The sequence below is a fragment of the Dama dama genome, chromosome 19 (assembly GCF_033118175.1).
Source record: "Dama dama isolate Ldn47 chromosome 19, ASM3311817v1, whole genome shotgun sequence".
In the NCBI taxonomy this organism is placed as follows: Eukaryota; Metazoa; Chordata; class Mammalia; order Artiodactyla; family Cervidae; genus Dama; species Dama dama.
In genome coordinates, this window is record NC_083699.1 from 51,649,698 (window position 1) to 51,671,589 (window position 21,892).

At 38.7% G+C, this 21,892-nt stretch overlaps 1 protein-coding gene across 2 annotated transcripts in view; it reads right to left on the reverse strand.

The window, feature by feature from the left end:
• Positions 1–1,159: 1,159 nt before the first annotated feature.
• PARP14 (poly(ADP-ribose) polymerase family member 14) overlaps positions 1,160–21,892 on the reverse strand; it is a 44,453-nt gene continuing 23,720 nt past the window's right edge. For both annotated transcript variants that reach the window (XM_061167014.1, XM_061167012.1), the window contains 9 exons: positions 19,585–19,663; positions 17,172–17,321; positions 16,844–16,906; positions 16,351–16,518; positions 12,832–13,038; positions 9,150–9,749; positions 7,539–7,672; positions 2,004–2,178; positions 1,160–1,663 (listed from right to left, as the gene is read on the reverse strand). In XM_061167014.1, the coding sequence (XP_061022997.1) occupies positions 1,374–1,663; positions 2,004–2,178; positions 7,539–7,672; positions 9,150–9,749; positions 12,832–13,038; positions 16,351–16,518; positions 16,844–16,906; positions 17,172–17,321; positions 19,585–19,663 (1,866 nt within the window). In that variant the 3' untranslated portion in view covers positions 1,160–1,373. The remainder of the gene's footprint in view (positions 1,664–2,003; positions 2,179–7,538; positions 7,673–9,149; positions 9,750–12,831; positions 13,039–16,350; positions 16,519–16,843; positions 16,907–17,171; positions 17,322–19,584; positions 19,664–21,892) is intronic.

The following is a 21,892-nucleotide window of genomic DNA, read 5'->3' on the forward strand; positions in this document are numbered from 1 at the left end:
TCAAGGGGCTTGATGACACAGAGACCCAGATTCAGTCGCTGGCTCTCAGGGCTATTATGCAGGGGACCTCAGGCAAGGAAGCTTCTCATGCTCTAAGCATCAGTTTCTTCAACTTTAAAATGGGGTATAATTCTTACAAAAGTGTTTGGGGGAATAAAATAAACACTGTGTGAAAGCATGTATTAGACTACATGGTACAATATAGGCACTAAATAAATAATGTTTGAATCTGAAATTTACTTAGGGAAGTTATAAAAGAAACTTTCATTACTATCCAATAGATAGGGAGTTAGCAAATTAGTAATATGACTGCTTAATTCCTTTGGTTTATTTATGCCTAAGGCTTTAAAATCATCAAAAGTTAGGCTGCCAAGGAAAATAAGCTATTGAATACACTTAGGTTCATTTAATCTTAATATAAGGGTTTCATACTGAAGACACAGCAGGCATTACCCCCCTTTTTTTTCTGCTGGGCAGAACTAAGACCACGAATAGAAGTTACAGGAAGGCAGATTTGGGTTCATCATGAAAAAGGACCAGTTGGAAACAGGGCTGCTACACTGCACAGCTCCATGGGACGTGACTCCCCTAGTCCCCAAGCTAGACCCCAGCCCCTGGACTGTGCGGGGCCCGGCGACTGCAGCCCCAGAGCCCTGACCAAACAGTGCCATGTGTCACAGCTGGTTTGAGAAGAATACAGTTCCCTGTGATGGAATCGCTTCAGTTTGCAGCAAAGTGACAATAAGTCAAGGGTGTTGAAGAGATGGTTCCTGTTGGTCAGGAGTCTGACTGGGACTTCTTCATTCTTAGTTTATAAAATATACTTGTAGAGCATCCACTGTACATTAGGCACAGACCTCAGCCCAGGGATAAAAGAAATTAGACACCATTCCTGCACCCAGGGAAGACAGCAGCCCCACCCACTTAGTAATACTGTGGGGAGCACAGTAGTTTGGGGTCCTGACATGACACCATGTATGGGGTTTAATACTGTGCTCCCCACAGCAGTATGGGGTCCTGACATGTCTGTCAGTGGCAGCTGAAACTGCGTCACCGTGTCCCCTGCCTTTAATGTTATTCTCTCCTTCCTGGAAGGAAATGACACACCTGTACTTCTACAGATTTGATATCCATGATTAAGGACACACAGTGCTAACAGTTATCAGATTTAAATTCTCAAATTTATTGCTCTCAATATAGGTTTATTCCAGTTATGAAAGAGAGGCTGGAGAAAGTCTGATTTCAGTGACAAAGGTCCTTTGATCTTAGAAAAAGCTGTTAAGAGAGAAAAAGAAAAAAAAAAAAAAAACACGACTACTTGCTTTACAGATATGTATAGATAAATAATATCTTCTGCAAAGGTTACCAAAATGTTACTGTCTAAAAGTAATGAGGTACTCTGGGTAAGCCTGGTAGTCATAAAATACCACAAATAAATTTGGCTTTTGCAGACAATCTGTGACAGTGTCATATAAGTCAGTAGGATTTTGGTGGTCCTTTGGAGGAGGCACAATTAATGATCTGTTTCCAAGTGTGTAGAATCCAGTGAGTACTCGCACATAATACATATGCTTCTTCCCGTTTATGCCTGGTCTGGAGTACACATCACTGGCGGAGTAACTGGCATTGACAGCAAAATAGGTTCCCTTTCCATATGCTGTAGCTGTGACGAGAAAAACAAACCATCCTTAAGGATCTCCAATTAGTCTATAATTTGACACACTGATTCAATATGTCAAATAACGTTAAAAATAATGTTTGGTTCTCTCTAAAGCCTCTTTTAAAAAGTTTTGTGTGTGTTTTTAATTTTTAAAAATCATTCCTCCACCCTGGAGGGCCATCAGTCCCTTTGGGATGAAATATACTGAGTCTAACCTAAAACTCTGGCTGTCACATAGCCCCCAACCATGAGAGAACACAATGCCATCCACGCTGTCCCCAGCCAGCTGGGACTCTCATGGCTGACACCTCCTTCGAAGCGGCCAGATTACGTACTTCCTTACCATTCTTTCCAGCGTAACTGCGGTTAAAGCCTTTTCCGTTGACAAGTGCCACAGAGTCAGCATCTGTCCCATGGAAGAGCAGCTTCTCATTGGTCATCTGGCCATTCTTGGCATCCATGTTGTTTTTCTTTGTCTGATAGTGTTTCCAGAGCTCTGGATTCTGAATCCTCTCAATCTGCAAGTCAATAAGGAAAAATTTCCTGTCAGTGCTAAGAGCCCTTGGCAAGATACAGGAGATGAAACATGACCACTATTTTTCTTAAGTACAGATTACAATAAACAGCAAATTCAATGCCAGATGACACATTCTGCATTCAGAAATCTTTTTAGGGCTAGAGTTTCAGAGAAATGGGTCTAGGTAAGAATATTAATTTAATTTCCAACATCTTTTATGCACCATATGAGGGCAGACAATGTTTAGGATCATAAGTCCTCAATATATGAACTTGGCTGACCAAAGCCTCTCCAGCTTCTAACTGCTCCTGTTGCCATCTATCTCACTTTGTCACTTTGCTGCACTCCTTCCCAGTTCTGGGATACTGGTTTATCTAGCCATGTTCTAATAGGAGGAGAAGAACTAGAGTGTCTAGGCAAGAAGGAAATTAATTAATGAAAATTAATCTCTGGTCCAGTTGGAAGAGTGGAATGGGAGGGGATCTGGTTATAGACCAAAGTGGCCATGCTTTGACCCTACTCTTTGGCCTCCAGGATCATGGCGGAAACTCCTTGAGCCTTGGATTTCAGATCAATTTCTACATTCCCCTAATCACCAGGTAGTGGCAGTTTCATAAGGTTGACTTGGGAAAGAGTGAGGGGTGGGCAAACCCGGGACTAGGACCCTTATGACTAGGCACAAGGTGAAGGGTCTGTGTGGTCAGAATCTTCTAGTTCAAAGAACTCTCAAGTCTGACACTATTATTACATGCCTTTATCTGTTTTATTTTTTCAGTTTTGGTTTTCTTATTTAAGATAGTTTGCCACTAGTTCCAGGTCTCAGCATTATCATGTATTTTGTTGATCCAATTTATAATCTTAAATTTTATTTTTCCTTTTGCCTACAACTAAGTTTTTAATCTTCAAACTGTCCACTTCCATTTCTATTTACTTTAAATTTTACTCATTTTACTCATTTAAGAAATAATTTTATTTATTTATGGTCCCGGGTCTTTGTCACTGTAACGGATTTTCTCTAGTTGTGGCGAATGGGGACTACCCTCTGGTTGGGGGTGAGGTTTCTCATTGTGGTGGCTTCTCTTGTCGCGGAGCACAGGCTCTAGGGCATGCTCAGTAGTTGTGGCACAAGGGCTGAGCCACTCTATAGCACATGGGATCTTCCCAGATCGGGGATCAAACTCATGTCTCCTGCATTGGCAGGTAGATTCTTTACCACTGAGCCACCAAGGAAGCCCTATTTTACTCATTTTTTAAAGCCTTAAAATTTTATCCATATAGTTTTGAAACCATTCTTTTAAAATTTATTTCTTTTTAATTGAAAGATAATTATTTAAAATTATGCTCATAGTTCAATAAAAATAAAAAGAAGACTGATACATTACCTGCAAAAAATTTTCTTGCAAAAACTTATCTGAATTTACCCAAGACTTTCAACCTAACTCTTTAAGTTTACCAGAAATAAAGAGGACAGAGGAATAACTTAAATGATTCCACGAGGAATCAGACAAATTAGAATCTATAAGAAAACTGCTTGGATTCTTAAAGAATCTAGGCAAGATAGAGTCAGAATGTGGAATATTCTACAACACAACTAGCTTAAACTCTTCTAAAGTTTCAGTATCATGAAAAATAATGTTTAAAAATGCTGGAGTACTATTCTAGATCAGAAGAGATGAAGGAGATATTAATATAATGACCAAGTGCAATGTGTGAATCCAGATGGAGGCAGGGGTTGAGGAAACATTATAAGAAAGCTGTTTTGACCAACTGGGGAAACTTGAATATTGACTCTCTATTGAATATTATTAAATAAAAATGTTAACTTTCTTACATGGGATAATGATATTTGTGCTATTTGGGAGGATGCCTTTATTCTTACAGGACGTGCTAAAATATTTAGGAGTGTCATGATATCTGCAACCTTTCAGTTGTTTCAGGAAAAACAGAGAGCAAGGGGGGAGAAAGCAAATGTTACAAAATTGTTGAATCTAGGTGGAAGTTCATGAGTGTTATAAAATCTTAGTCACAAGACATGACAGTCGTGGAGGATGACAGACCACCCATTTTTCATGTTAGTGTTTTTGTACTACAGATAACTTCACAGAGGTGCTTTTAAGTACAATCTAAAGCTTTGCTTTTACTGGTGTCATAGACCGAGCTTTCACATAAGATTTTATTTGAGGGTTTCCCTGGTGGTCCAATAATTTAAGAATCCGCCTGCCAGTGCAGGGGACATGGGTTTGATCCCTGGTCCAGGAAGATCCCACATACATGGGGCAACAAAGCCCATGTGCCACAGTACTGAGCCAGAACTCCAGAGACCATGAGCTGCAACTACGAGCCCATGCACCACAACTACTGAAGCCCGGGCGCCTACAGCCTGTGCTCCTCAACAAGAGAAGACACTGCAACAAGAAGCCAGCACACTGCAACTAGAGAGTTGCCCCCACTCGTCGCAATTAGAGAAAACCTGCATGCAGCAATGAAGACCCAGCACAGTCAAAAATAAATAATATATTTTTAAAAAAGATTTCATTTGAAAAAAGGGTTCCACTAGAAAAGAGTGAAGTCATTTCTCTAGTGAAGGTCTGTCAACATATGGTAAGCCTTCAGGGCCAACTGCAAACATTTCCGGTCAACTGGGTGATCCTGCTCAATCTAGAATTGGCATCTCATCACAGTGTGCTAGAGCCCAACCCCCAGAGGACTATAATTGGTATTTTGAATGAAATTTCTCCCAGAACCAGATCATCACTGAGCTGTGTACTTGAATTACATGTTCTTGGTACCACAGAGAATTGTTCTGCTCAACAGGTTTATATAGAGGGATCTATCTATCTATTTGGCAAGCTTATTTTTTCTTCCAGTTTTATCGAGATATAGTTTTCATTTGGGAGAAGGCAATGGCAAACCCACTCCAGTACTCTTGCCTGGAAAATCCCATGGACAGAGGAGCCTGATAGGCTGCAGTCCATGGGGTCGCTAAGAGTCGGACACAACTGAGCGACTTCACTTTCACTTTTCACTTTCATGCACTGGAGAAGGAAATGGCAACCCACTCCAGTGTTCTTGCCTGGAGAATCTCAGGGACGGGGGAGCCTGGTGGGCTGCTGTCTGTGGGGTCGCACAGAGTCAGACATAACTAAAGCGACTTAGCAGCAGCAGCAGCAGTTTTCATACATATAGTACTGTATAAGTTTAAGGTGTACAACATAGTTGACTTAAATATATCATGAAACAATCACCACAAGTCCAGTGAACATCATTTCATAAAGATATGAAATTAATGAAATTGAAACAATTTTTTTCCTTGTGATGAGAACTCTAGGATCCACTCTCCCAACTATCACACATGACATAGTGTGTGAAAGCAGTGTTAATTATATTTATCATGTTGTACATGACATCCCCAGGACTCCTTTATCTTATAACCACAAGTTATACCTTTTGCCTACCTTTCAACCCATTCCCTTTCCTGGTACCCCCTGCCTCTGGCAACCACACATCTTATCTCTTTCTCTATGATGAGTCTGTTTATTTTTGCAGTATAATTGACCTATGACACCATGCTAGTTCCTATTATATAGCATAGTGATTCAATACTTCCATGTGTTTCAAAATGATCACCATAATAAGTGCAGCTACAATCAGTCATCATACAAGGATGTGACTAATTACTGACTATATTCTCCACACTGCACATTTCATACCTGTGACTCCACTACTGTGCAACTGGAAGTTTGTACCTCTTAATCTCTCTCACCTATTCCTCTCCTTCCTATACTGAGAGACTAAAAAAAATACACTGGCATAAAATTTGATATTGAATTCATTGTGAGGATGACTTTGAAGATATTCTCTAGTACTCACAGGAGAACTCTCTCAGGAGTCAGTCTCAGTATTGTGAAGAACTAAGTCTCCTAATCAAATGCTTTGCTCTTTGATTTATAGACATTATAAAACTTAAAGTTGAGTGTTTACTTCTATGCATTGTCTACTAGGAAGCACAAGGACAAATTCGAGGGCCTCTTCTAGTAACTATCTAGGACCTCATAAAATACATGTTATATATTTTTGTAAACTAACGGTACTAACAGTATTAGGAAACTAATTTCCCTACCCTCTTTTTTTGTCCATTTTCTTCATTTATGTTATCTGAAGTACAGCTTTGTAGGACACTTCAAATCTGTTTTGAATTATTATTATCATCACTTAAATACATGAATAACAGAGTGGTAGCAATGCAAAAAGAGAATAAGAGAAAATTTGCAGAGACAGAAAATACAGTCCTTATTGAAAGACTTGTTATTATGGATGAAAGGAAGGTACTCAAAGATCTCTAGCTTTCCTCAGAAAGAGATGGAATCAAGGACAGAAAGTGGGAAGAAAGGGGAAATGATGAGATAAGCTTCAGGGAAACTGAGTTAGCAGACAGATATTCAGGCGGAGATATTCTTTAGGCCACTGGAAGTATGTTCCAGGGCTTGAGTCAAAGATCTAGATTAGTGATGCTGATCTGAGAACTATCAACACTGAAATAATAGCTGCAGGTGAGAAGAGTAAAAACAATCCTTGGTAAAGTGCAGAGACAGAATGGTGGTGGTGGTTTAGCTGCTCAGTCGTGTTGTGACTCTTGCAACCCCAAGGACTGTACCTGCCAGGCTCCTCTGTCTATGGAATTTCCCAGGCAAGACTACTGAAGTGGGTTGCCATTCCCTTCTCCAGCAGAGACAGAAGACCAACATATAAATCTGTGGGTAACCTAGGATTAGGGGTTTAGAGGAGAAACAGATACCAGAGATAATGAAAGGAAAATTAGTTAAAGAAGGAGAAGAAAGCATCAAAATAATATTGCCCTAAAAATCCAAGGAGAAAATAATTTCAAAAAGCAAACTTTTTAAACTACTATTTAAAAGCAGAAGATGCCAAAATGAAATGAAAAAGGAAAGGACCACTGGATTATCAAGGAAGAGGGCACTGTTGATCTGTGAATGGTGCTGCAGAAGCATACAGTCCTGATCTGAGGAGCCTCCCTGTGTCTCTTTGTCTTGCTTGCTAGTTATCAACTCCAACTCAGGAGCCATATTTAGGCATTTTTATTAGCTTGCTTCACAAAGTAAATATGTATCTTTAGTGTTATAATATCATATTACAATCTAATGTGATACTGTAATAACTAACATAATCTCAATGACTCAGTAATCATAGTGACAGGAGTAGGATCTAGAATTTAAAACCTAATTACCATAAACTATGCTAATTTTGGGTAAAAATATGTGATGTGAATGAAAATGTATTTATCCAGGACCATGACAGCCCTTTTTCTACCATGAAGAATCTCCATGTCAGCAGAAGGCTTACCTTCTCTATGATGTACTGTGTACAGGTCTCATGAAACTTGCTTGCCACAGTTTTGTATTCTGGATGATCAGGCTGTAGCTCAACCACACAGACTTTCTGCTGCTTCATATCACTCCAGTATGGGGGCAGCTCAACTGCAAAACAGACATTTGAAAACTCCCTCACACCTGAGAAGCCTCATCTACATAGTCCATATTCCTGGTATGCTTTGAAAACCTGACTATCATTTGTGATCTTGTTTTACAATCTCCGAATTTGAAGTGTACAAGAAGGCTCTTATCTTTCTAGAAGAACATTTCCAAAATGTGAACCACAGATAACCCAAATCAGAACCAACTATAATGCTTGTTTAAAAAAAAAAAAAACCCTCACAAAGACTTCCTGGGTGGTCCAGTGAATAAGACTTCCTCTTCTAATGCAGGGGATAAGGGTTCAATCCCTGGTCAGGGAACTAAGAGCCCACATGCTGCAGAGCAACTAAGCCCACGAATTGTAACAAACAGCCCCTTCACCTCAATGAAGACCCAGCGCAGCCAAAAATAACAACAACAAAGACAAAAAAAGAAGCTCTCACTGATTACTGAATCAAAATCTCCGAGGGTAGAACCTACATCTACAGGTTTGATCATGCTCAGATTTGAGAACTCTTGGTGTAGTATAACTCAGCCACATATTCTGCTGTCTCTAATAAGTCATAATTAATAATTGTACAATATAAATGATTTTCCTACAATGTTTTCAATAAATAGTCATTAATGTTTTGCTTACAAACGCATGGCTTTTTACCAGAACTCACCACCACTACCAGATCCTCCCAATCCATTCTTTCATTATTCCTCACAGCATCCTTAAGAGTTGGGTAGGTGGGAGGTTTAGCTATGTGGCAGGCTGGGGGTGGCAGCTCTGTCTCCACTTCTGCTAAACAGACTACTGTACTTGTCATTTCCCCAGGGTTGCTCAGAGTCTGAGGAATTCGTTCACATTGATCTCCCAATGTACTGAAAACCATTTAGTAGTTTTCAGTGGGGGACTTTTGTGGTTCAAAGGCAGGAATAGCTGTCTACACAAGACAAGCTTTCCCTTCTCGGGAACCTTGAAGGCTGCTTCCTGATGTTTGTGTCAAGGATTCTTATCCTCAGGCAGAGGAGGAAGTGACTTCTGGGAGACCCTACAGGCTCCCCATCCACTCAGTCATTAGTCACAGACACCGAGTGCCCGCTCTCTGTTTTCCTTTCATTCTAGAAAGCCTTAGGCTACTTTACAGCCCATGGCATTCCCTTTCCTGACTGAAGCAGCCATTACCACTACCACTACCACCACCACCCCCTACCCCAGCAAAACTGACTCCAGGAAGCTTATAAACTGCAGAGATAAGAACAAATGCAACATTTGACTATTGCTACCATGAAGATAATAATGATCAGCTGTTGGGTGCACCCACGCTGTATTTTCCTGGCCAAAGTGTAAGCTCATTCAACCCAGAGACCAAGTTTTCTATTTTCTTCCATAAGGGTTACTTGGATTTTATCTACTTGAACAACATTTTGATGTACATACAATACACAACACAAGCCTAAAGTAATGGACAGCAAGCATGAAAGTTTGATTTACCTTCAGATTTTGTACGGCGCTGAACAGATAAGCTGTTTCCTTTTGCATCTGTAGCAGTATATGTCTTCAAGTCCACTGTGTAGCTCTGATTCTTGATTTTGACATCAATTGTCTTTCTCTTTTGTTTCTTTGCATCCTCCAATTGCATGTTGGTTATTTTGTCAAAGCTATGAAATTTATTATTATAGTCCTCATATTGCCACTCTACAAAATCACTGGTACGATCTGCCAAAGATTCCTGTTCTTTGGACAATCTAACTCTCTTGATCATGTCCTCAATTGCATTTCTAGCTTGTATCACATCTTTGGTAATTCCAGAAACCTCAATCAAAGGTCTGTCACAGTTCAAGGAAATGGAAATATTTAGCTTCTTCTGAAGCTCACTCAATTCTTTATATTCATTTACATCAAAGTGTTTGATACATTCATCTTCACTGCTGTAGGGACACTGTTCATTTTGAATGAGGTTCTGTATCCACAAGAGAGCGGCTTCCACACTTTTTACATTTCTACCACACACCTGAAAAACTGCTAATTCTGTTTTCTTTTCTAAAACCAGAGTCCGTTTTTTGGGAGATTTACTTGAGAAGCCCAAAAATGCTAAAAAAGAAAAGAAAAGAAGATTAGCTATTTCTCTTTCTCTCTTCCTTCCTTCCTTTCCTTCTCTCTCCCTCTCTCTCTCTTTTTCTTTCTTTGTCACCATGCTGTACATTACATTCCCAGGACTTGCTTATCTTATAACTAGATGTTTTTACTCTTTTGACCGATTTTACCCATTTCACCCACCTCTCATTCCCTTCTGCCCACCATGACCACCCACCCTACCTCTGGCAATCACCAGTCTGTCTTCTATATCTATGAGTTCAGTATTTTTTTTTTAAAGATTCCACATATAAGGGCTATCATTGAGTATTTGTCTTTCTCTATCTTATTTCACTTATCATAATGTCCTCAAGGTCCAACCATGTTGTTGCAAGTGGCAGGATTTCCTTCTTGTTTATGGTGAGTACTATTTCATTATATATATAATATCACATTATATATATATGTACATATATCTACATCTCCCCTCCCTCTTGAGAGTACTGGTGTTTTAAAAGCTACTTTGAAGGTGGGAAAAGCCTAGTTTTCAAATAGGGACAGGATGTATCCTCCTTTCAAATAGGGACAGGATGAGTAATATTTCATTACATGTATATTTAATGAAATATATAACATCTTCTTTATAATTCAGCTTTCAATGGTTCCATGTTGTGGCTATTGAAAACAATGGTGCAATGAACATGGATTCAAGAAAGTGATTTCATTTCCTTCAGATAAATACCCTGAAATGGAATTGCTAGATCATATGGTATTTCTATTTTTAATCTTTTGAGGAACCTCCATACTGTTTTCCACAGTGGCTGTACCTATTTACATTCCTACCAAAAGAGGACAAGTTTTCCTTTTTCTCCACATCGTCACCAACAACTATTATTTCTTGTGTTTTTTTTATCATTTATTTTCCCCTATGTTTTTTTCTAGAAGTTTTATGGGCAGGTCTTAATATTTGAATCTTTAATCCTTTTTTTCTTTTTTTGCCATGCCACATGGTATGTGGGATCTTAGTTCCCCAGCCAGGGATGAAACCTGTGCCCCATGCAGTGGAAGAGCAGACTTTTAATTTAACTGGACCACCAAGAAAATCTCTTGTCTTTTTGCCAATAGCTGTTCATCATGTGAGGTGATCACTTATTATGATTTTGATTTATATTTCCCTGATGATTAATAATGTTGAGCACTTTTCCATAAACCTATTGGCCACTTGTATATCTTTTTTTTGAAAAATGTCTATTTAGACACACTGTCTATCTTAAAATCAGGTTGTTTGCTTTTTTTTTTCCTATTGAGTTGTATGAGTTCTTTATATATTTTAGATGTAACACCTTACCAGATATACAATTTGCAAATATTTTCTCCCATTCAGTGGGTTGCCTTTTCATTTTGTTGATGAATTCCTTCACTGTGCAGAAGCTTTTTAGTTTGATGTAGTTACACTTACTCATTTTTGCTTTTGCTATTTGTACTTTTAGTGTCAAATCTAAAAAAAATCATTACTAAGACCAATGTCAAGGAGCTTACCTATATGTTTTCTTCTAGGAGTTTTATAGTTTCAAATCTTATGTTCAAGTCTTTAATCTGTTTTGAATTAATTTTTGTGTCCAGTGTAAGATAGTGGTCCAGTTTCATTCTTTTGCATGTGGCTGTCCAGTTTATAGGCTTCTGAAGCAAGCACCCAACACTGTTTATTGATGAGACTATCCTTTCCCCATTGTATTTTCTTGGCTCCCTTGTTATAAATTAATGAAATATATGTGCATGGGTTTATTTCTGGGGTCTCTATACTGTTGTTCTCTATTGATCTATGTGTCTATTTTTATCAGTACCAAACTGTTTTGATTATTGTATCTTTGTAATGTAGTTTGAAATCAAAAAGTATAATGTTCTAGTTTTGTTCTTCTTCCTCAAGATTGCTTTGGCTATTTGGGGTCTTTTGTGGTTCCATACAGATTTTAAAATTGTTTATTCTACCTTCTATGAAAAGTGCCATTGGAATTTTGATAAGGATTGCATTGAATTTGCAGTCTGCTTTAAGCAGTATGGATATTTTAACAATATTAATTCTTCCAATCCATGAGTATAAACTATATATCCATTTATTTGTATCTTCTTCAGTTTCTTTCATCAATATTTTATAGTTTTCACAGTACAGGTTTTTCACCTCCTTGGTTAAATTTATTTCTGGGATTTTATTCTTTTTGATGCAATTATAAATGAGATTGTTTTCTTAATTTCTCATTGTGATAGTTCATTAAAGATTAGCTAATTTCAAATCAGACAGAGAGACAAACTGATAATGAGGAATTTGAAAAAAAAAACTCATAGAAAAAGAGATCAGATTTGTGGTCACTAGGAGGCTGGAGGCCAAGGGTTGAAGGAGACTGGAGAAAGGTAGTCAAAAGAGACAAACTTCCAATTACAAGGTAAATAAGTACCAGGGATGTAATATACAGAATGATGACTATGATTTGTGATTTATCAGAAAAAATATATTTGGTCATCTGAATGATCCATATAGTATATATGGTCATATACATATAGTATTTGGCTTGTGACTGGCATCGAAAGTGGAGGGCCATCTTGTTACACTGAGAACCCTTTGCCTGTGGAATCTGATTCCATCTCTGAGTAGATGATGTCAAAACCAAGTTGAATCCTCAGACAACCTGCTGGGGTCTGAGAATTGCTTGTGAATACAGGAAAGCTTCCACACATACATTGGAATTGGGTCCAAAAACCTTCTTTAATGACGTAGTTAACACTACTATATGCTGTATATGAAAGCTGTTAAGAAAGTAAATTCCAAGAGTTCTTGTCACAAGAAAAAAAATTCTTCTTCTTTGTTTTCTCTTTTTATTGTATCTTTGTGAGATGATGGATGCTAACTAAACTAATCATGGTAATCATTTCACAATAATATAAGTCAAACTATTATGTTGTATATCTCAAACTTATACAGAGATGTATGTCAACTATATCTCCATAAAACTGAAGAAAGCTAATAAACTACTAAAGAAGGATAGCTGTTTCTCATGTGACATCAATATTAGGAACATGCATTTCATAAAAATGAACAACTCACATGCAAGTTTAGACATCACAGACTGTTGGAAAGAAGCCTGAGTTTCTTCTCTTTTTTTCATGTTGTCATAAAATACATCCAGTACTTGAGGCTGAAAGATAACAACTTTAACTTTTTTCATAGACTGGACTAATCTTTTCTGAATAAATTCTTCAATGGCATCAATTATGGCTGCTGCAACCTTATCTGGGTCTTGTCTGGCACTACCTGGAAAGGCAAATAATAAAAATAATTAGGGGGAAAAAGGCCCAACAGGAAAAGAGTGAAGGATAAATTAGGGATTCCAATTCTCAGAATAAATTCCCACTCTTCAACTCTCGTCATCATGGACTTTACTAACAAAGCATCAGCAAACACTCCTGAAGTCCTAGATGCAATGGGGACTTTTTGTTCCAGGACGTCAGGAACAGCCCAACAATGAACCATGAAACATAACTTGGTGTCTGATGTTCTTATTTTCTCTATTCAGCTGATCCCAGCTCACTGTGTCCCTCTGTTACAGAGCACAGTTAACCTCTCTTGGCTCTCTAGTGTCCTTAAAAGACCCAGAAAAAGTAAAAGATGATAATGTATGTTGACATATACTGCTACTTAAAGAGAAGAATGATTACTTTTTTTGAGTCATTTCTTGACTTTATGGATATATTCTTATTCTCTCAGATGTCTTTGGGTACCTGATTTAAAATGAGCTAATTCTGTAAGACACCTAAATCCATAAGCTATTTGTTATAATCTATAATTCTTTGCACACAAATTATCCATGAGCCTCCAAGAGGTTTTGCCTCCTACAGTCAGTGCAATTTTAGCTGAGTTGCAGGGTTCAAGGTTGCCACCTGAGCAAGGTCTTTTCCTATAGTAAGCACATTTCATATCTTGATCTCCCAAGCCTACTGCCTAAATAAGAGTAAGAAAGTTCCTTGAAAAGACTCATGAAAAGTCAGGGAAGCAGTTCCATATGAATAGCAGCTATCATATTGAGGGAGGGAGGCAGGCAATGTGAAAGGCCCCTGGGCAGCTTGGTGTGATAGACGAAAGGCCCACTTAGATTATCCCTGTTCATTGTGCCCACTATTATTGCAGAAAAGAGAGCAACCCTCTCTGACCTGGCTATGGAGACAACTGTAGTAATGTAGACAATTCCCATATAAAACAAACCTAGAGGGTTTGTGCAGGGTTTTTTGATTACATGATCAGAAAAAGAGAGAAACTCTCATTGCAAATCTGTAGTTATTCCATGATATTTGGAAGAATCTAAATGGTAGTGTTCAGATACATTCATCCACTCTCAACAATCTAAGCACTTGGGACACAGAGGATGTGACATGTGGAGATGAATAGGTGTTCAACAGGTAAAGTATGGGAAACTGAGGGAAAGGCTATGCCAGATAGAACTATGTAAGGGGTGTGATACATTGAACGTGATGTGTTCAGGGGAACAGACCTGGTTTTGAGAAAGTTAAACAAGGAATAGAAGAGTGAATGAGAGGAAGCACTGGAGCAGGGAGCCCAGTTCTAAAGAGGAGTCTATAAGTAAAGGTTCAGGCAAAAGACAAGAGCTGAACAAAGAGAAGAGGCCAGAATGAAGAACTGGGTGTCAGGATTGGGGAGATATTCAGGAATTAAAGTCAGCAGGGCCAAGTGACCAACTGGCTTTACACTTGCCCCTTTGTTCCCTGTCCTTTGCCACCCACATCCTGCGTGTGTGTTTCACAGGTCACACTGCACTGTGGTTGTTTGCTGACATGTCTGTGTCTCATAATAGGTCAGGTGCCCCTTCTGAACTGAACCTTTTTCTTAGTCTTCAAACTAATTAGTAAGCTAATGCACACAGGAGTGGTAAAGAGTATAGAATCAAAGATTCTAGATAGAAAGTGATATTTTTAACATGCTTGGGGTTATAAGAGGCAGGGCAGGTGTGGGGAGAAGACAATGAACTGGAGTTTAGAGTTTGCTTTCAGTTTGAGATGCCTGCAGGTAACACTGAGTGCCCGTTCTCTCCCCTCAAGCAGGTGCCTGTGAGGAACAGGGAGAGGGCTTCCTTTACTGCCAGCAACTGTCTTGATTACTGTCTCAACTCATAAACACCACTAGGGAAGAAAACTCCTCCATCTGTTGGTGTAAGGGCCTGCTCAGCTAGGGATAGCGACAGGGAAAAAAGACGAGCAAGAAATTGCTAACCTTCATTTATTTGTGCAGATCAGCAATGCAACCAGGTTAGTGGAAAAAACAGCACGTTTGCAGTAACCCAGAAATATTTATACAAAACTAAAACTGCTTCATTTCCTTATTTCTTCTCTGACTCCACTCCGGGACTCCCTTGGGAAGGTCGGTGCCACCCTGAGGCTGCCTGCTTTCTTGGCACAATTAAAGTTAAGGCAGAAACACAAGACTGGAGCTCAGAGGAAAAAGCAGATGGAGGTAGAGACTAGAGAGTCATTAGTGGGTGTCCATAAAAAATGACAGAGAGGGAGAGAGACAAATAGATAATACATTGGCTAATCTGCTAGGACTGAATGATACTACAAAGAGAATGGAAGAATAAAGGGTATATAAATCATACTTTCAGATATACAGAACCAAAGAGACAACATCCTATGTGGGAAAATTAAGAGGAATGAAAAATATAAGAGAAATCAAAATATGGGATAGAGGATAAGAAGAAGGCCGAGAAAGTAACAAGGATGGTTAGGTTTATTAAGCTAAGCTTTTGGAGGGCCTAAAATGCCAGTATGAGACACTCAAACTTGGATTCCTGAGCAATGGAATGTTTAACCCAGTGCTGTGCCTTCTCTCTCTGGGACCAGTCAGCTCCAGCCACTTCAAGCCTGAGCAGCTCCGTAAGGGAGACCAAGCAGGAGTGCCTGATTCATGCACATGACTCAGATTCCTGGGGAAACAGCTCAAAAGCCTCATCTTACAAATGATAAGCCCAAAACACCATCCTTATAAAAGAAGACTCATACAATCATTATACAGTTTGAGGGAAACAAGAAACTCTAAAGAGGCAGGCAGGCTGAAAGGAGGAAGGCCTAGATTTTCTGACTCAGTGGAATCTACCAGGTTCTGTTGACTGAGAGGCTGAGACGCCCCATGACCAGCCACTTGTTGAGGAGGCAAGAGAACGGGGGTGGCCATGCTGTCTGAGGGAATCAGAGGTCCATGCACTGGTGTTTCAGTGAAGAAGGGTAGAGGGGAAGTTGAAGACAAAATAATGGGACAGGTGTAGGGGGTGAAAAAGAGAAGAGAGCTGATAAAGATAATTAGAAACGGACTTTCTTTTTCTCTCCCTTCCCTTCCATATTAGAAAGCAAATGTCTACTATGCCAATACTCTCTTCAGTTTTCTTCATTTTTCCCTTACTTAAACTACCCTCAGGCTTTGCTCCTTCCCTCAGGGGCTGCCCTGAGTTGAGGAAACTGACTGATGCTGACTCAGTAGTAAGTCCATTAACCATCAGCACCAAATCCAAGGGAAAGTGGTCGCCTTGGGGTTCAGCCTTGACAGCCAGAGGCCACAAACCTGTCCCGATGGCCGGGAGACAAACAGACGAGTAATGGCGTTTTTCACATTCTTTCAAAACACAGGTGACCGATCTCTTGACATCATTTCCACCAATGACGTGAATGATATTCTTGCACTTCAAAAACCCACCTTCAGTAATTATATAATCACCATGGCCCTGTTGAGCTGGGAAACATGAGACAAAAAGACATAAAATTAGAGGCTGAACCCACTCTCTGTTTAAAAAGGAAAATGTCTGAATTGGAAGATAAAGTATTCTCTGTGAATAAGAAACTCCTGAAATACTAGCTCTGATGAATCTCACTTCTCTTATTAACCAAGAGATTACTTTTCATTTCTAATTCACTGCAACAGGAATTCTTCAGTAAAAGGTATGATTTCCAGATCAATATGTTGTCTCCCCAACCCCAAGACTTTCCTCATCCTCCACAGCCTCCCATATTCAGTCTTCCACTTAAAACTTAGAATCAAAAAAAGCATTGTGCCTTACCTTGGCGAGAACATTCTATTTCCACATTTCTCCCAGCACTTTCTAAAATTGCTTTGGAGACCCCTGCATGAGAAAATCAAGATGTTTACATACATCAGAATGGTTGCCTCACAGTCTAAATGCCTTTCCCATCATCAAAGGAATCCTATAACTAGGGTATTTCTGATAACAAAGAAGAAAAATTCATAAAAGAACTGTTCCCAATTATGAGAAAACATGTCAAGACAATTAAAAAATTATAAGACAAAGTTGTAGAAACCAGTTTGGCTATAGGAACCCTACTTCACAGGCTCTACTGTGACTAGTCAAAATTCTGTAAGTCAAGTACCTGCTTTGAGATTAAATGACTTTGATGTTGAATTTACGATCACATCTGCCTCTTCTTTGCTGATATCTCCAGAGGCTACCTGGAAAATGATGGGCCCAATCTTCATTTCATACACTCCTAAATCAGGGTTAGAAATAGTCCCATAGAAATCTGACAAGGAAGAAAAAAATGGAGTCAGTAACAAGTCAGTAATAGCAAGAATGACTTAGGTTTCATGGTCCTCACCTGTGCCCCGCTCAACCTTCTCTTTCTCTCTCTCTGCCCCTCTATGTGATCTCTGGCATTTAACTTGGCCCTGCCTCTGAGTCTCTGATGGTCTGTTTCTGGCAAAGGATTATAAAATATAACATATATCGAACGTGGACTTCAGTTGCTGACCGAGGTGAATTAGTTGACTTGAGCCTTTCTTTTCCACTGATTACAAGTAAAAACATGGGACAAATACAAAAAGCCACATTCAGAGAACTGACACGTTCACAACAGCAGGCAAATTGGGGAAGGGAGTCAAAATTTGAAGAAGCAGCCTATACTGCTTCGCCTTTTGTTTGGTAATTTTTCCTCTTTTCTCTCCCAGCCTTGAGCCAAGCATGGCCCTCATTACATAACTACACAATGAAGACAGGCAGCAAAACTCTCAGAGAATCTCTGTCTTGTGGCCAGAGGACTGAGAAAATGGGTCCCCGTGAGCTCAAGAGAATAGCAGAGAAGTCTCATTTTTTCCCATACTTTTCCTTTCTAAATCTAGACCCTATATCAAGGTGCCCTGGATGTGGAACTCCACAGTGACACCACAGGGAGCTAAAACTGAGAGAGTTCTATTCCTGTCCAAAAGAATCAGAAAAAAAAAGGGACTTGTGCTCTGAAAAGTGTCTATGTGGTATATGAGAAATTCTTGGCTTTTTGTTTGTTAGGTCCTCTCCCCATCCCCTCTGCTTTGCCCAAGGGCAACCCTGATCATGCAAAATTATGAGGCAATAGAACTCACAGCTTCAACTCTGATAGAACCTTGTCCTTCTGGCCAGAAGACCTAGAAAATAGCCTTCTGCAAGACAGAATGTAAGGGGAATGCTGGGGCAGTGAGCTGGAGAGGGTGACCCCCTGTTCTGTGTATGACTGCACATGGGTAGACCCAAGCTGCACAGCAAAGGCCTTAGGAATGGAATTGATCTTAACCACTGCCCAAACATAAGATGAGGCAGAACTTGTAGAATGAAGCTAGCTGACTGGCTGCCTGCTCAAACAAAGAAAGCAATGACTATTTTCCAGAGGATTTTAACAGGACCCTAGACGTACAACATAATGTTTGAAATGCCCATTCTTTGTGGACTTCCCTGGAGGTCCAGTGGCTAAGCCTCCAAGCTCCCAATGCAGAGGGCATGGGGTTCAATCCCTAGTCAGGAAACTAGATCCCACATGCCACAACTAAGACCCAGTGCAGCCAAATAAATAAATATTTTTTAAAAATAAAATACCCATTCTATAATCCAAAATTGCTTGTCACCCAATGAACCAGGAAAATGTGACCAATTCTCAAGTATAAAGACGCTCAAGATAGATGCTAAACTTAAAGTGACTCAGATGTTGGAATAATCAGAGTCTTTAAAGCCTCTACTATAACTACTATGACTCCCTGAGGTCAAAGTAAACACATTTGAATGCATGAAAATAATCTGGAATGAAGGGGAAATAGGGATCTCTACAGAGAAATATAAACTATAAAATAAGAATCAAAAGGACATTTTACAACTTAAAAGACAATGTTTGAAATTAAAAGTTCACTGGATAGGCTATATATAGTATAGTAGACAGAGAAAAGAATCAGTGAATTTGAAAGTGGATTAATAAATGTTATCCAATCTGAAGAACAGAGAGAAAAAAGATGAAAATTTTAAAAAAAGAACAGATCTTCAAAAATATTATCAGAAGGCTTACCATTTGTGTTATTGAAGCACCAGAGGGAGAGGAGAGAGACCAGTGCAGAAAAATATATTTGAAGAAATGACTGAAAAATTCCCAGGTCTGACAGAAGACATACATGTTCAGATTTAAGAAGCTTCAGAAACTCCAAACAGGATAAACTCAAATATACATCAGTAACTTTGACAGAGGAGAAGCATTTGGTTGGTTTTATTTCTTTAAATGTATCTATTTTTGAAAACACTTATCACATCATCCTTAGTAGCCTCATCATCACTTAAAAACCCATTGTACAAATTATATTTGGCCAGCCTACTCTTTCACTCCAGATCACATAAACATGACCAGTGTCTTGCATGCTCAGGTATATGGAATATAATTTACTATTTTATTTATAAAAAATTGACTTTTTCATAAAAATCATCCTGTTTTACTTCTCATGGAATAGTTATTTAGCAATTATAAATAATTTCTCTATTTAAAAGCTTTACTGAACCTTGTGTACTTTCAGCCTTGGAAATTTTTTCACTGATGAAATTTCCATTAGCTCTTCTGGCAAATTCATCTGAGAATGCCTGGAAATACAAATACAGTTTTAACCATTACAATTCTCAGTAGATAAATGAATCTGATTCAGACATTTTGATCCTATGTGCACAAATATTTATGAGAGAATAATTCTCTCAAGTATTATTTATTTTCATTATAGATTTTTAAGTTACAAAAACTCATAAACTCTATTTTTAGAAATGTACACTATAAAAATTATCAAAGATGTGAACAAAGATATAAATATAAGGATACTGATTACAATGCTGTTTGCAACTGAGAAAAAATTAAAGTTTAAAACTCCAACAGGAGAATGGTTAAATAAATTTTAGTATGCCCATATGCTGGAGTATTCACTTCCCTGGTGGCACAGATGGTAAAGAATCTGCCCTCAATGCAAAACACACAGGTTTGATCCCTGGGTCAGGAAGATCGCCTGGAGAAGGGCATGGCAACCCATTCCAGTATTCTTGCCTGGAAAATTCCATGCACAGAGGAGCCTGGAGAGCTACAGTCCATGGGGTCACAAAGAGTCAGACACAACTACACGACTAACACTTTTACTTTCATGCTGGAATATTTGGCAGCCATTATAAATCGTATTTTTAAAGAACAGTTAATAGAACAGGGAAATGCTTATTTTATACTATTAAATGAAAAAAGGATGATATTAAAATACATAGTCCTACATTTAAAAGTCCACATATATAAAAGAAGACTGGAATGAAATACAACTAAAAGAATTTATGCATTTTTTGTTCAGTTTCTACAATGAAGATGTATTACTTTCATAATCAGTAAAACCAAATATTTCCTGTTGTTAAAAATACAGTGTTAAGAGAAAGACAATCACAAGGACCCAGACGCTTCAGTTTTTAACTTATTTGTACCAGGAGAGAAATAGCTAGGGGAGTAGCGTCTTGGGAGTTAGAGGCTGGAATTCCATTTCTTTGCCTGATAGTGACACACCAATACCATCACTTTCTTCCTCCTTATTACAAGCAACAGAAATTCTGTTGGAAATGAACAAGTAACATCTTGACTAAAAGGCTTATACAATAATGGGAAGAGGACCAGACAGAAGTGACTATAGAGCCAAGGCCTTGGGCTTAAAGACTACTACAAGCACCAGGCAGGTAAGCTACAGGAGTAAAGGTGGACAGGTATAAAGGTGGACTGGTTTGACTCTGGAGAACTAGACAATAGCTGCCATTCAGCCACAGCAAATTGTTCAGGCTGATATCCATGTCCAATGTGCTAGAAATTTTGAATTTTTAGGTCACAGTGGACATCTGGAGCTTAATATGACATATTTGATTCTTAAAGGCCAGCAACAGATTCAATTCTTTAAAAAAAAAAAAAGACAGCCCAAATAAAGCATATCTAGAGGCTCCATTCAGACCACAGGCTTCTGCTTGCAACCTCTGTTATAGTCTCCACCTATAAATATTTCAATAAGTTTTGCTTATTTGGGGGAAAATAAAACCAAAGCTTAACTCTCCTTACAAGTCTTAAGAGAAAAAGTGTCACAGTCATGTATGGAAAAGCAATACTATTTCCAATGGCAACAACGGTGTCTGTCTAGGCTAACCCCTTTATCAAATACTTGCAGAATTTGAATCTTTAGGACAGATAATGAAGGCTGAGGTTGCACAGAAATAGTGAGTTTCGAGGGTTCAGATCCATGTCATAGGACTCACTTCCTTCAATGAACCCAGTCATTCATTCAAAAATTCTCAGCATTTCATCTCTCTAGTTCATTTTATGTGTACAAATCTTAGCTCCCCAAGTAATTATGATTTGTAGGAGGGAGAGTACATGCTACATACTCATTCTGTAATCCATATCACTTTGTACAATGCAAGTCATAGGGAGACTGTTCAAAAAGCATTTATTGACTAGAAATGATTGTAGTTACGTGGGCCAATTAAATAGACCACATATACTGCTCAGGGGGGTTAGCTGTCTGATTAGAATTTAGATTTGCCTGATTCCAGAGTATATAAAGGTAGTAGCTATTGAGAGAAAAAAAAATTAAGTATGACCTAAAAATTCAGTTGGTCCAATGATATATGGACATCTCTTAGATTGCTAGCCTTAATCTGTTATTTCTTGCACTATTATGAAACTTTTCAAACATTTAATATCATCTACTCTCCTGGACTCTAAGGACTTGGAGGGCAAGAATAATGGCCTCTTATTAAATGCTTCTTATTCTCTTGTAATGCTGAGTCCAGTAGCTTACTCACAGCTGA